The 14,993-nt window shown below is 37.1% G+C and overlaps 1 protein-coding gene across 6 annotated transcripts in view; it reads right to left on the bottom strand.

The window, feature by feature from the left end:
• The window catches only part of Spata1 (spermatogenesis associated 1), a 33,473-nt gene that overhangs the window by 8,400 nt on the left and 10,080 nt on the right, over nucleotides 1-14,993 (bottom strand). For 4 of the 6 annotated variants that reach the window (XM_076575162.1, XM_076575163.1, XM_076575164.1 and 1 more), the window contains exons 7-12: nucleotides 12,322-12,415; nucleotides 11,524-11,593; nucleotides 8,289-8,397; nucleotides 7,581-7,706; nucleotides 4,305-4,483; nucleotides 1,130-1,228 (exon numbers count right to left, since the gene is read on the bottom strand). In XM_076575162.1, the coding sequence (XP_076431277.1) occupies nucleotides 1,130-1,228; nucleotides 4,305-4,483; nucleotides 7,581-7,706; nucleotides 8,289-8,397; nucleotides 11,524-11,593; nucleotides 12,322-12,415 (677 nt within the window). The remainder of the gene's footprint in view (nucleotides 1-1,129; nucleotides 1,229-4,304; nucleotides 4,484-7,580; nucleotides 7,707-8,288; nucleotides 8,398-11,523; nucleotides 11,594-12,321; nucleotides 12,416-14,993) is intronic. The other 2 variants (XM_076575165.1, XM_076575161.1) reach the window with 1 other exon arrangement.

Here is a 14,993-nt window from a genome sequence, read left to right on the forward strand (position 1 = left end):
CTTAAACATCCTAGTGCTGAGAAAGCCTTGAGGGAAGTGAAATGCATCTGGAACTGCACTGTCCAGTGTAGTAGATAGTAGTAAATTTAAATTAACTAAAGGAAAATAAAATCCAAAATTTAGGTCCTTCATCATACAAGCTATATTTGAAGTGCTTAATATCCTTAGGTAGTAGTGGCAACCATATTCAATGGTGAGTTATAAATATCTTCATTCTAGAAAGTTCTATTGGTCAGTGCTAATTCTGGAAAATAATTATTCTGTGCCATGCAGCTATCCTGGAAAAAGAGTGAATGGAGAATTTCTGTGGCCAGTCTTTCCTGTTTTATGTATATATGCTTTAATGAAAGAATATACAGTCGTTTGTTTTCTATTCAACTCAACAAGAGTTTTTTAATTTCTAGGGATAGAGTTGTAGTTCTGTGGGGATGTGCTTGTCTATCATGCACAATGGGCTGCAAGAGCCCCCAGGTTGCAATAATACAGCATGTCCACACAGAGATAGAAACCACAACAAAGGCATCCATGCTCCAGAGAGTCCTATGATACAGTTCCTATGTATTCCTATGATACAACTATATATCACCTTATAAAAGCTAAGCATGCTCCAAGTCATCTAGTAGATATTCAGTATAGAAAAGCTCCTACCGAGAAATAAAGCTTATATTAATGCAGTCTCTGCTCCCAAGGAGACTCAGTACCTAGCAGAAGAGTCACATTTCATATGTATGAAAATAACAACAATGAAATACCCAAGAAAGGGAAACAAATCAAGTGAGAGTTAGGGGCTTATGTGGAGGTTTGTCAGATGTATGAATGTCTGAAAATGTAGAAAAACCATGTTTAAAGTTATTCTGTTCATGTTGTACTGACTCACATGGTCCTTTAACTTTTAATTACTTTTAGTAAAATTTTACTTAATTTTTCTTTGGCCTTGTTATAACATGCATCTTTTTTATGTTTAGTTTTCTTCCCACATTTTTTTCATTCATGTTCTTTACTGTTAAGGTACTAATTTAAAAAGAGTCAGTCCCAGCTACCCTTATGATATTGACATTCAAGGTTAAAATACTAAACTATTTTATTTCAAGATGAATGTTATAATCTGATTAAGAGAAACTTAAATTACCTTAACTTCTAATATGAGTTTCATTTTATCAGTGTCCAATTTTCTCTTAAGTTGGTCAATTGCATGCTGTACTTCAGTGATCTGGATTATAAGATAATTCTGTGTGAGACAAAATCATTTATTTAGTATAATATTTGAGTATTTAGAATAAATGGCCTTATGAACATAAACTATGAAGTGATCAGAAAAACAATCCATTTCAGAAAGCAAACTTACTGTTTTGGAACCTTCCTTTCTGTTGATTCTTGTGCTTTAGGGATGACTGTCTCTCCTGTTCTACCTCTAGTCATTACTCATTTTTAAAAACTGAGCCTGGCATCATGGTGCATACTTATAATCTCAGTATTCAGGTGGCTGAGGCAGGAGGATATCAAGTTTGAGGCCAAGCTGGGTAAGATCCCGTTTCAGGAAACAAAATTGATATTTGTAAAACTAACCATCAATGTAACATTATTAACACTATTAACTTATGAATATATTAGCAAACACTTAGAATTCAGCACAGTATTTTATTAGCTGAATCAGATTAGGATTATTTAAAAATATGTAATAATTTAACTCATGTAAGAAAATATACTAAAAATAAAATTTTTTTTTTCCTGAAAAACTTATGCAGTACAGTTCTCTTTACTAAAGAAGTTATTTAAGAAATTTATAATTCCATGCAGGACAGTGGTGGCATCTGCCTTTAATCTCAGCACTTCAGAGGCAGAGGCAGGCATATCTTTGCATTCAAGGCCAGCCTGGTCTACAGAGTGAGTTCTAGGACAACCAGGGCTACAGAGAAACCCCGTCTCAAAATACGGAAAACAAACAACAACAAAAAAGAATTTTAAACTTTGTGAAACAGTCTCATGTTGAACCAATAAAATAGTAAACATATTAACTGTGCTAAAATAGTATTGACTAATATGGTTGTGAAGGTCTAGACTTGACTTTACGGGCTCCATCTTAGGGAAAGGGCCACCATCTCAGACTACCTGCTGTATTCAGTTCCAGGAAGGACCTCAGGAATGTGCTATGACAACTCTAATGGATACAGAGCAGAATCCTCCTGCAGACATTCTGTCTGCGGTTTATGGCCCTTGAAAATATCTAGATAATCCTGCTGAGCAGTCCAGAAAACCCTATTCAGTGTGTTGTGGTTCCCTGCCAAAAGTCCAACCCAATGGTGTCAAATGTGGTTTCGCGCCCAAAGTCTAGACTAATAGTTTAAAAAAATCACCTTGCCCCCAATATTCCTTCTACCCAATCCCAAGTTGCCAATTCCCAGCTTGTGGTTTTTCCCTATAAAAACTCTCTACACCTGGGCTCACGGCCGCCGTCACATTTCCTTCCATCTGCCATGTGGTGGCCCAGGTTGAACCTGAATAAAAGGACCCTTATGTGCTTGTAACAGAAACTGGCTCCTTGGTGGTCTCTGGGGGTTTTGAGAAATGAGTACAACAACAGCAAGTAATTATTTTAGCCTATCTGGGTTTTATATTAAAGTTATCTAAAGTAGTAAACATTCTCTATTTCATTATGTCTAAAGTGAAGTCATTTTCATAATTAACATATCTTTAAATCTTTCGAATATATGAGGTGAATCTAACCAAAAAATGTTAAATGACTCCTGCGTTTATTTTTGCCTATTTAATTATGTGGTAGAATTATACAATAAAGGATACTCTTGATGGCGATGTAAGATTCAAGACTATCTCAACAAAATAAATGAGTTGATCAAAATTTCATATAATTTAAAAAATTCTTTAGAATATCAGTAATTTTGAGTTCTGTGGGTGCTGTAACTCCCTTTCCCCACAGGACTACAGTGAGCTTTATTAGCAGCTTGATAAAAATTCCAACCACGCCCCCATGGTCACGCATTCCCTGGTGGGACACTTGGTCATTTCCTACGTCCTACTATTCATACGTCCTACTAATCCATGCCCCTGGCTGCGTGGTCACATAATTGAGAGGCATGAGCAAGTGATCTATGCGCATATGTGGAGTAGCCACATGGGCCTGTGTGTGCAGGTGTGAGCTGGCTCTCAAAAAGGCAGGCCCCATGTTCCCCTGCCCGCCTTCTTCACACACATGTCCTTCTGCAGGCCTGATCACATTTATCCCTTTCTCCTTGTCTTAATAAAACTCTTGTTAGTGGATTCTGTCTTGTTTTATGACTTTTCCTTGCAGGGTAAGAGCACCACTAAAAACCATCACACTTTACCTTTGTTTATCTGTTATTTATTTCTTTGTAAAGCCTAAGGCAGCCAGAGCATTCCTTGGCAATTGTTACTGATTCAGCATTTTGCCTAGTTAACCCTCAACTAGGCTAAAGGAAAGATTTTTATATTTCATGACTCTGTGTAGTAGGAAATCTAGTAGAATCGTTGTATCTAGGATTAATTAACATTACAATGAAACAGTTGTTTTTCACTGTATCTAGAGTAAATATGAGAATGACTAGTTATTTTCTAGAAGTACTTTGGCCTTTAAGAAATCATTATGGAAAACAGTGATTGTTTTCTGTTAGCTATAGAGCTGTTTTTTCTGAAGCTGCTTTTGCATAACTTTTGTCACAAGACCGTCCTGGCACACCTAGAGGTCTTGAATTACTGGGTACTGCAATCAGTACACAATAAGGACTAAAGTGGCAGGGGTGTGATGCTTTCCTTCAGAAAACATAAACATCAGGGGCTTTGGTGTGAGGAACTTGTTTACCCAAAGAACAACTTTTATGTAACAATAAATAAGCCTTTGCTCGGCTGTTGGAGGTTTAGTTCATAGAAACTGTTCCTCCCTGCTGCCACAGAGAGCCTAAATTAATCTTGCAGTGACCCTCTTTCAGAACACCCAACCACTCTGGACCAGGTTTCTCTCCTATTTTAAGAACATATGATCCCATGAGCCACTGGCAACTCGACTGCTGTTACTAGACAAAAGCTGTCTTCTGAAGCCAACAATCCAGACAGGGAGGAAACACCAACAGCACCACGGCCCTAAGAGACAGTATCTTCTGACTGTCGCCTCCTCAGCACCTCTCCTGTGACAGCAGGCCAGGGACTTTGTTTTTTACTGTCCAAGCAAGTTTTGCTACAAGTAACTCAGAGAATCCTAAATACAGTAATACAAGTATAAAGAATGCTTTCTGCATAGGACTTTTCTAGAGGAAGGGTGCAGTTTACAGTACCTTAGAATCTGAGATGTTTGCCAGATTCCTTGGCCTCATCTTGATTTCCCTGGCTTCAAGCTGCATCAGGAGTTTTTTATAGTAAAGTTCCAAATCTTCTCGAAGTTTTGTTAAAACTTCCTCCAATGATGCTGTGACTTTCTTGGTGTCAAAGTATTTTTTCTTCCAGCTATCACAGGCTACAAACAAAACAAACTACAAAAGTTATAGGTGGATACTGTTAAAGCAGTGGTTCTCAACCTGTAGGTTCTCAACCACTTTCACGGGGTCACCTAAGATGATCATCGGAAAACATATTTAATTATGATTCATAATGGTAGCAAAATTACAGTAGCAACAAAAGTAATTTTATGGTTGAGGGGTCACAACAACATAAGGAACTATATTAAAGGTCAAAGATTAGGAAGGTTGAGAACCACTATGTTACAGGATTAAAGTTTTAAGGTAGAAAGGATCCTAGAGTTAAAAAAAATACCAATTTAAAACATTTTCCTTCTCGACTTTATTTCAGCTCTTATAGACTTATAAATACCTAAAGCTGAGAAAAATGTTTGTTAGATAATAGCATACTTAGTGCATTGATTTGAATGATAATGGTCCCATAGGCTCCTATATTTGAATACTTGGTCTGAAGTTAGTAAAATTCTTTGAGAAGGACTGGGAGGTGTGGCCTTATCTGGAGATGTACCAATGAGGGTGAGGGAAGTGGAATTTAAAGTTTCGAAAGCCCATGCCAGGCTCAGTCTCTCTCTGCCTCCTGCTTGCGTATCAGATGTGGGCTCTCGGCTGCTGCCCCAGTGCCACGCCTGTCTGCTTGCTGCTGTCTTTCTGCCATGAGGATCACAGACTAGCCCTCTGAAGCTGTACCGATGCTTTTTGTTAAAAGTTGCTTTGGTCTTGTTGTCTCTTCACAGGAATATAAAAATAACTAAGACAGAAGCTGGTACTACGGATTAGGGTATTGCTATGCCAGGCCTTAGCATGCTGCTTGTTGGTGGAATGTTGACTTTGGGGCTTTGGATTGGGGAAGTGGTTAAATGCTATAAGCAGGGTTTAATGGGCCATCCTAGTAGGAATTTGGAGGACAGTAGTGATAAGAGCAATGTGGACTAGGGAGGCCCAAATCAAGAGGTTTTAGAGACAATTATTGTAATATTTTGGCAAAGAAAGTGGCTGCTTTTTGCCTTTCTCCTAAGAATCTCCCTGAGGTTAAAGTCAAGAGTTTTAGACTAACATCACTGGCAGCAGAAATTTCAAGACAACATAGTATTGACATGTCACGTGGCTATTAGTGACCCTTCATCCATATCGACAAGGCAAAAGAGCAAGTGGGGCAAAAATACACAATGTATGTTTGAGGAGAAAAGGAGCACAGGGGATGTGATGCTGGAGCCAAGTCCTGTGCTCAAGGAAATGAGAAGTTTCAAGAAAGGCCTGATGCTAAATGGATACTAAACGAAAAAAGGGAGGAGTGCCTTCAGCTAATTCTGCAACCTGTGAAAGGAAGTGTTGGGCGATATTTGATAACACTGTGAACTCCATTTGCATTAATTAAATAAAATTAACCTTGGGTCAGGAGCCTGAGTTAGCAACTAGTTGAGAAAGTAACCATAAAGCATCAGAGGCATCTGGGAGAGACAGAGACATACACTGGAAGGAGGAGGGAGGGATTTGGAGTGGTGTGGCTTTTTTTGTTTGGCAGAGTAGAAGAATGCTTTCTTTGGGAGATGCCAGCAAGGGGAGGCCGGCTAGTTGCTACTCAAGCTCTCTGAGCTAGCAGGTTTTCACCTCTTTATTATCAGTCCTCTACCATTTGGAAGCACATTCCTTATAGCAGGGCTAAGCCCAGGTCTATTCTGTTCACTGGTACATCCTTAGTACTTAAATTAATACACTTGGCACATAGCAGGATCACTAAATATCTGAGTGTGTGTGTGTGTGTGTGTGTGTGTGTGTGTGTGTGTGTGTGTGTGTGTATACATTACTTTTGAAGTGAAAAGTGACTAAATTTCCATTTAGGAGGGTGGTGGCGGCGGCGGTGCATGCCTTTAATCCCAGCACTTGGGAGGGAGAGCCAGGTGGATCTCTGTGAGTTCCAGGCCAACCTGGTCTACAGAGTGAGATCCAGGACAGGCATCAAAACAACAGAGAAACTGTCTCGAAAAACCATAAAAAAAAAAAAAGACTGATTTAATGTTAGAATCTAGGCCCCAGTGTTAATTTGACTCTTTCAACATTACTCAGGGCTGAGTTACTACTTCAAGGTAACAATTGAATATTCTTAAGCACATTCTTCATAGATTATGAAGTGGTCTATGGTGTTTAGTCATTTTTTAGGATTGAAACTTAGTATTTTGCTATAAATTAAGAATTCTAAAATAAATTAATTCAACATATGGCTTTTTCTTCATAATCCTCAAATGCAACCCAAAATGAAGGCCTCTCAATCATTATCATTTCTCAAACTATTATCTAACACTTTCTTCACCCTGGCTCACATTTCCCTTCATTCCTACTATCTCTAATCATATTGCTTCTGGTTCTATTACAAGAAAATGCAAGCCCCCTCCCCACAAGTTCCCTCATTCATTCATATTAGCAAAGCAGCAAGGCACATAGATCCCCAAATTAAGCAGCTAGGGCAGTTCCAAGACTCAGAGATAGCTCCTAGAGTAGTGAAACAACCCAGCAAGCCGAGTAGAAGTTAATGGGAGAAGGATCGGTTGATGATGGGGAAAAGCATGGGAGAAGGCATGGGGCCAGGAAGCATGCTTGGGTCCTGGGGCATCAGCTCCTCCTGGAAGGCTTTCTTGGTTTCTTCCCCCCAGGCTAGCGTTCTTCCTTTACATTTCTGTACATACAATTGTGAAATTCCTCTACAATAGCACTAAACACAATGTGTCAGTTAGTCTTAACTTGGTTATTTTCCCTGATTGTGCATAACTATTAGTATCTCCTCAGCTCTTACGACAGTGTCTAAATATGCTAAACACTTAAATACTTACTTAGTAAATGAGTGAAAGAATTCATTTAAAATGAGTTTCGATAGCAAAAATATTTGAGTTTTAATTTACAAAGCCTTATGCAAAGCATTTATTATATGAAAGTCAAATAACAATTGTTTTCTATATTAATATACTGCAATTATGTATTACTTAAACTGTAACAAGTGAAATAAATATTAATTATAACTATTATTTATACTTAAAGTATCAATTCTGTAGAATTTAGGGTTAGTTTTCTTTATAGGTATAAAATCTGTGCAATAAACTTTACCATGATATCGTTTCGATTTATTTTGTTCAAATAGTTTTTCAACTTTTTTAATTAGTTCTTCTCTAATATTTTCCAGATATTTTCTTTCTTCCTTTACTTGTTTCATTTGTTCAATAATCTTCTCTCCTAGAGAGATTATAACCCATACTCATCAATTCTGAAAAGCTAAAAGATGGTTCATATCCCAAAAGACAAGCGTTAAAAACCTGAAAGTGTATAAACAGAATAACACATATTCAAAACGGATATTTTTCTTTCTGTTCTTACTACTATGGAGAATCTGGAGGAGACATTTTTGATTTGCTTGGATTTATAAAATAGTCTATTTCTTCTGCATTTACATAGATGTGTGAAACTAGGTAGTCAGGTTAAGTTATCCTTCTATTTGTTACTTTCTTACTTTTGGTAAATTTATTTTGGGCCCGTGACTAAATATACACTGTAATCAACATAGAACTAATATAATTTATAATATATAATTTATAGTAGAATACATATAACAGAATTTGCCATTAAATATTTTCAATATACAGTTAAGTGGCATTGAGTTACTTACAATGTTCTATAACCATTCCCATCCCCCACCTCCATAACTTAAAAAAACATTCATAAATGGAAACTTTTTGGCCATAAACAATAACTCCTTGTTAACATAGTTAAGTTGCCTCACGCAGAATTATCCATACTTACGATGTTACAAATACTTACTCTCAATTTTTAACAAAGAGGAATCAATTAACCTTGAAGAAACTCGCTGAGAAGGCAATGAAGGAAAGTCAATAAGATCAGGTAGGGGGGTGTACTCCTTGTCACCCACCTGTAAGCAATCATGAGAAAGGACATAACCGCAGTGTGAAACTTACTTCTATTTTGTCCACAGTGTCTGCTAAAGCACACCAGCAATGCCTTTTTATTACATAGCAATGCACTCCCAATTCTACATTTGTAGCTATACATTATTTCTCATGTTCTTGTCTCTCCATTTTACTATGACTTGGACATTTTATGAAGACAGTACAGAAAAAGGCTTTAAAAAGTCATTATCTTTCTAAATGTGATTTTTTGCAAGATTTCTGATTTTAGTCGCTCAATATAATAGCTTCTTAAAGTTTTTAAGATGGCTACTGATTTTTTCACCCTGTCAATTTTGAAACTTATACTTGCCAAGAAAATTGATGAGTCTATCACATTTTCAAAATGTTAGCATACTGTTTTGTATATTATTCTTACAAGCTCAACCTCCTCTGTGTTTTATTTCCTCAACGTCTTATCTTTCCTTTCCCTCCTTTCTTTTCCTCCTTCTCCTTCTCCTTCATTTGTATTTATATACTTTGTTTTGTGTATGGTATATGCCTATGGAGGTTCACAGGACATCTTGCAGGACTCAGTTCTCTGCTGTGGGATGTTCTGTATGGCAAATGTGTTGCTCTGATTGGTCAATAAATAAAACACTGATTGGCCAGTGGCTAGGCAGGAAGTATAGGCAGGACTAACAGAGAGGAGAAAAGAAAGAACAGGAAGGCAGAAGGAGTCACTGTCAGCTGCCACCAGGACAAGGAGCATGTGAAGATGCTGGTAAGCCACGAGCCACGTGGCAAGGTATAGATTTATGGAAATGGATTAATTTAAGCTATAAGAACAGTTAGCAAGAAGCCTGCCATGGCCATATAGTTTGTATGCAATATAAGTGTCTGTGTTTACTTGGTTGGGTCTGAGTGGCTGTGGGACTGGCGAGTGACAAAGATTTGTCCTGACTGTGGGCAAGGCAGGAAAACTCTAGCTACAGTTCTCTCCTTCCATCAACTGGGTCCTGGTGTCATAAAGCTTGGTGTCAAGTGACTTAACCTGCTGCTCTTGCCTCAATTTTCTTCATTTTCATATTTTTACCTGTTCTTGATAAGATAACTCAAGTATTGCCATGTTGATGTTTCTCTCATTACTTTTATAGAACTTGAATTGTTTTAAATTCTGCTAGGTTTTTAATTCTCTAATATACTAGTTACTACTTTCAAATAAATCAAGTCTTATTCATATTGTTTTGTTCGTTCTGCAGCTTATTTAAAGTTTCTACATAACAGAAATTAGATTTTTCTCCATACAGCCTTCTAAATATCACAAAAGGAAGGCAGATAATTTATATGTACAGCCTAAGATCCCAGAATCCTACAATTTACATGCAAGTGTGGAGATAGGAACTCTAACCCATAGTGTGGCCAGAGGTCACACTGAAGCAAAGTCAGATGCACACTTTATATTACAGAGCACTACACTTAGACAGCATAGAAATGTCAACTCTGCTCTACTCTAGGACAGGACTCCACCAAGAGCAAGATTTGGTAGATCATAGCACTTTGAATGAGAGGGTCCAAAAGCAAGAAACTGAAAATATAGAGGACTGGAGATGGTTATCGAGCAGATTCAGTTTGCTTTGAAATGTGTTTCTTGGGGGCTAATGGCCGAGATAAGAGTTCCATTGATTTAAGTTAATAGAAGAGAACTGCTCAGCCACTGAAAATACCTGTATTTGACAATCACTGCAGGAAGGAAAGATTTATTTCAGCTCTAGTTTTAGTGGTCTCAGTCCATAGCTGGATCTTTCTATTACTGATGTTTCTGTGATGAGGCAGACAGACAGCAGCATGACTATGTGGCCCAGTGAACTATTTACTTCATAGTGGACAGGCAACAGAACAAGAACATCTACCAAGTGGACTTCCTCCATCCTCTCCTTGTCTTCTGTACAGAACCCAGCATGCTGGAGCGTGGTGTCTCTACTTAGGATCTTCACCACTTATCTCTCTGGAAACACTATCACAGACACATTCAAAAATGTGCCTTACTAACTCCTAGGCATATTTCAATCCATTAAGTCAGCAATCAATATGTATAATCATATCTACCTCATAAAGTTTTGTTGTTGTTTGCAGGGGAAAGGAAATCAAATGAAACATATGTGTAAAGTGCTTAGAATAGTACCTGGTAACAGATACTCATAGTTGGCTATTACTAAATCTAGTATTGCTAGCATCTTAATAACATCCTAATTCATGCTACAGATATTTACAAAATTCTCTCCATGTCTTCCCTCCTTCAGAATATACTGGTGAAGTAAATATTTTTCATTAGCTCTTTTAGATTGTTGCTAGCCACCACATTAAATAGCTGATCTAAAGCCACACTGCCAATAACTGAGAACCCTTTCAATGCACTCAAAAAAATCTGTTCTAAAGAGCTGAGTTAATGAAATACATCTATCAGCATATTCAATTATAAATTATCTTAAAAAAAAAACCAAACAACCACCAACAATTAAAGGTCAGAGTACCTTAAAAACAGTGAAAGCATTTAAGAAAATGGTCTAATGCTGTAGGATGGTCTGTATGTCAAATGTGTTGCTCTGATTGGTCATTAACACTGGCCAGTAACCAGGCAGGAGGTATAGGTGGGACTAACAGAGATTAGAATTGAGAGAACAGGAAGGTGGAAGGAGACACTGCCAGCTGCCGCCATAACAAGCGGCATGTGAAGATGCCAGTAACCCACGAGCCATGTGGCAAGGTTTAGATTTATAAAAATGGATTAATTTAAGATGTAAGAACTAGATAGATAGAAGCCTGAGCCATTAGGCCAAACAGTTTAAATAATATAAGCGTCTGTGTGTTTATTTTATAAGTGGGCTGTCAGACTGCCGGAGCTTGATAGGACCCGGAGAGAAAACTCTGCAGCTACAATCTAAAAAGCTGTTGTATATAAAATTTTCATCCCACTTATTTGGGCATATTATTTCTTCACAAAAACAGAAACAAAAATTGAACCACCAGTGATACTACTGATATTACAACAATATATTTATGGCATTATAAATAAAAGCAGATATTTAACCTGTAGCTCAAATTAGTATTATGTTGCAATGCTACATTAAGTAAAAATGTTAATATCATACCTGTTTGGCCTGCTGTCTATTGATAGTTGTATCATCATCATCATCATCACCATCTTTCCAAAGAAATGGACTTAAAAGAGAATAGATTTGAAAGTCATGTTAAAATTTGACCTACATATTCATACATGATGTTTACTTTGATGTTATATAAACACAAATATAACTTTGAAAATGGTTAAAGTTAACCTAAAAGCCAGATGGGTGGCTTGTATCATTGTAACTTTTTCCCTGGATGAAGCAGAGGACTGCTTGAGCCTAGGAGTTCAGGGCCAGCCTGGGCATCATAGCGTGACCCAACCTCTTATTAAAACAAACAAACAACACCCCCCCCCCCCCCGCAAAAAAAAAAAAAAGAAGAATCATACTGAGCTGTATATTTTCTTTCAAACTCATAAACTAATGTGAGTAGTAAAATAAGATATCACATGCCGGGTGATGGTGGCGCACGCCTTTAATCCCAGACTCGGGAGGCAGAGCCAGGCGGATCTCTGTGAGTTCGAGGCCAGCCTGGGCTACCAAGTGAGCTCCAGGAAAGGCGCAAAGCTACACAGAGAAACCCTGTCTCGAAAAAAACCAAAAACAAAACAACAACAACAAAAAAAGATATCACTATGAGTCTATGTTAAGGTTAAAAATAATTAGAAATTTTAGAAAAATAATTATTTTGTAAATATAATTCTTTTGCTTATACAATTGATGCTTAATTTGAAAAGTTTATAATCTACATTGTTGTATAAATACATTCTTTTCCTTATACTCAAGATCAGGATATGTATAATCACCATTTGTACTAATTACCTTTTTAGGTTCCCAAAGCAATCATTTGATTCTTCCAACGATCCTGGCAACTCGGAATTCCCAGGGTGATTTTGTGTAGTCTGGCTTTCCTCAGCTGATGTTTGTGTTCATTCATGGCAAATAAAATTCAAATATTAGGAAAATAGTCAAGTAAGCATTGTTCTCATATGTATATGTTATAACCTTATGTCATAAACTTTGCAAACACAAATGCATATTTTCCAGAATGAGTTTCACAAAGTATTAGTTCATATGAATAAAGATTCTTTAGTGAACTCAACTGATCACCCACCCTCACCAACACCACAAGCATGTACATGTGAACATATGCTATTGCAGTATTTTTATGTGCAACATGAATTTGAAAGAGGAAATAAGTTATGTTTTATCAGACTTAGTCTTCATAAAACCTTTTGTCTAAAAATACTATTGAAAAAAATCTGAGAAACCTATTTAAGAAAATGCTAGTATGAAAACAGAAGAAAACTTTTATATACACTTTCATTTATAAAAATCTCCCTCTGTTTAAGTAGCAATTCTTGGGGATAGAGAGATGGCTCTGCAGTTAAAGAACATTGACTATTCTTCCAGAACATCCAGGTTCAATTCTCAGCACCCACATAGTAGCTTACAGCACCAAGGGATCTGATGTCCTCTTCTGGCCTCTGGGACATTGGCATACACATGGTACACAGATATACATGCAGGCAATACATCCACACACAGAAAGTAATTTAAAAATAAATACATCTTTAAAAATTTAAAGAATAGTAATTTTTTAAATATGTCTTTCTTAACACTAATACTCTATAAAGATCCATAGGCCTAACCGATAATGTAGATTATTTCCCCTAGAAATCAGTATTTTAAAATGTATTTAAAAAGTGAGCCAAATTAATATTTTAAAAGTCACTTTACGAAGTTTGTCAAATCATTTTGTGGGGGCTAGAGAGATGGCTCAGCAGTTAAGAACATGGACTGATCTTCCAGAGGATCTGGGTTTGATTCCCAGCATTCACATGGTGGCTCACAACCACCTGTTATTCTTATCCCAAGGGATCCAACACCCTCTTCTGCCTTCTTTGGACATTGCATGAATGTGGTGCACAGACATATATGCAGGCAGAACACCAGAACACATAAACAAACAAAAGCATTTTTTCCACTTGAATTTATCACTTTAATTTAAATTTAACCACATTTCCCAGTTGACATTGACAAAGTCAAGCAAATGGGAATTTTCAAAATGATCTAATTGATGTTAAATGAAAAAAACTGGATGTAACAGCTGCTTAAAATTAATAGTAAAACACCACTCTGCTTACCTACCGCAGCAAATAAATGACAATGCAAAACTAGTAGACTTGTGGGTCCGTTCTGACAGTTGTATAAGATACATATCTGTCATTTGTGCTATCAATACAAAGTGGATCAACATGTAATCTGTGCAATTGTGAGTTCTTTGTGACAAAGGGAAGAGAAATTTAGGGAATGACATGTGACAGTGCAGAGTACTAACAATGTGTATAACATTTTAAATAATTCAATAAGCCTCTAGTCCAGTGCTATAAGCATGGGCTTTTAATAAAATCCAACTCAAGTCCTGGCACTGCCATAGCATATGTGACTTCACCATTTCCTCCTCTTTAAAGTGGCTTAGTGCTGAAGCAAGCGCGCGCGCGCGCGTGTGCGCGCGCGCACACACACACACACACACACACACACACACACAAATGTAAAATAAAGTCCCTGACTTTAAAATCTGATTTCAACCTCAACTGTCATTTTCCTAGATCAGGCCTTTAGTGCTCATCTCTATTCTTCTTGTTACCTAACTTGTGTTCCTAGAACTGAAATGCAATCCTGTCACTCTCAATACTCCAGTTGGTTTCTACTGTCCACTGAATTCTTAAGCTTGTCCAGAGTTCTTAAATCCTTACCTACCTCTCCAGAAATACAAGTTCACAGTACATGCTCATCCTTTCTCCTCATACTATAATAGTATTAAATGTTTGAACAGATCCCCACTAACTAAATCCTGAAAATTCCATCCATATCATGATTATATGAAGGAACATTTCATATTCAAACTATAATATCAATAATATTTGGAAAAATACATCAAAATTTTGACAAGTGACTTCTGAGTAACACAATCATTATTAATCTTTATTCTTGATACACACTGCAGTTTCTGGAACTCTTAAGAACAAGTATTGTGTTACAGCATCTCATTTAAATAGAAGGGATTTTGTTTTGTTTTATTTTTTAGAAAAGCACCAAAAAATTAACCCCATTTAAGAACCAAACCTGTAGGCTAGAAGATGGGTTAGCTGGTAAAGGCACTCATCAAATCTGATGACTTGATTTAAATCCCTGGATCCAGCATGGTGGAATGAGAGACCTTATTCCCACAAGTTGTTCTCTGACCTACACACACACACACACACACACCCCACACACACACAGACACAGACACATAAATAAATGTAAAATACAAAATAACCACATTTTTTATAAATTTGTGGAATTTAACATTCCCACAAAGTTTTAAAAAGTTGTATGCAGTTATCATAATTCATGTAGAATGTGAAATCTGACACAACTCGAAATTTGATAGAGTAACCACATCTTCATTAGCCACTCCACCTTGCAGCACTCAGAAATACTGG

The sequence above is a fragment of the Peromyscus maniculatus genome, chromosome 6 (assembly GCF_049852395.1).
Source record: "Peromyscus maniculatus bairdii isolate BWxNUB_F1_BW_parent chromosome 6, HU_Pman_BW_mat_3.1, whole genome shotgun sequence".
NCBI lineage: Eukaryota > Metazoa > Chordata > Mammalia > Rodentia > Cricetidae > Peromyscus > Peromyscus maniculatus.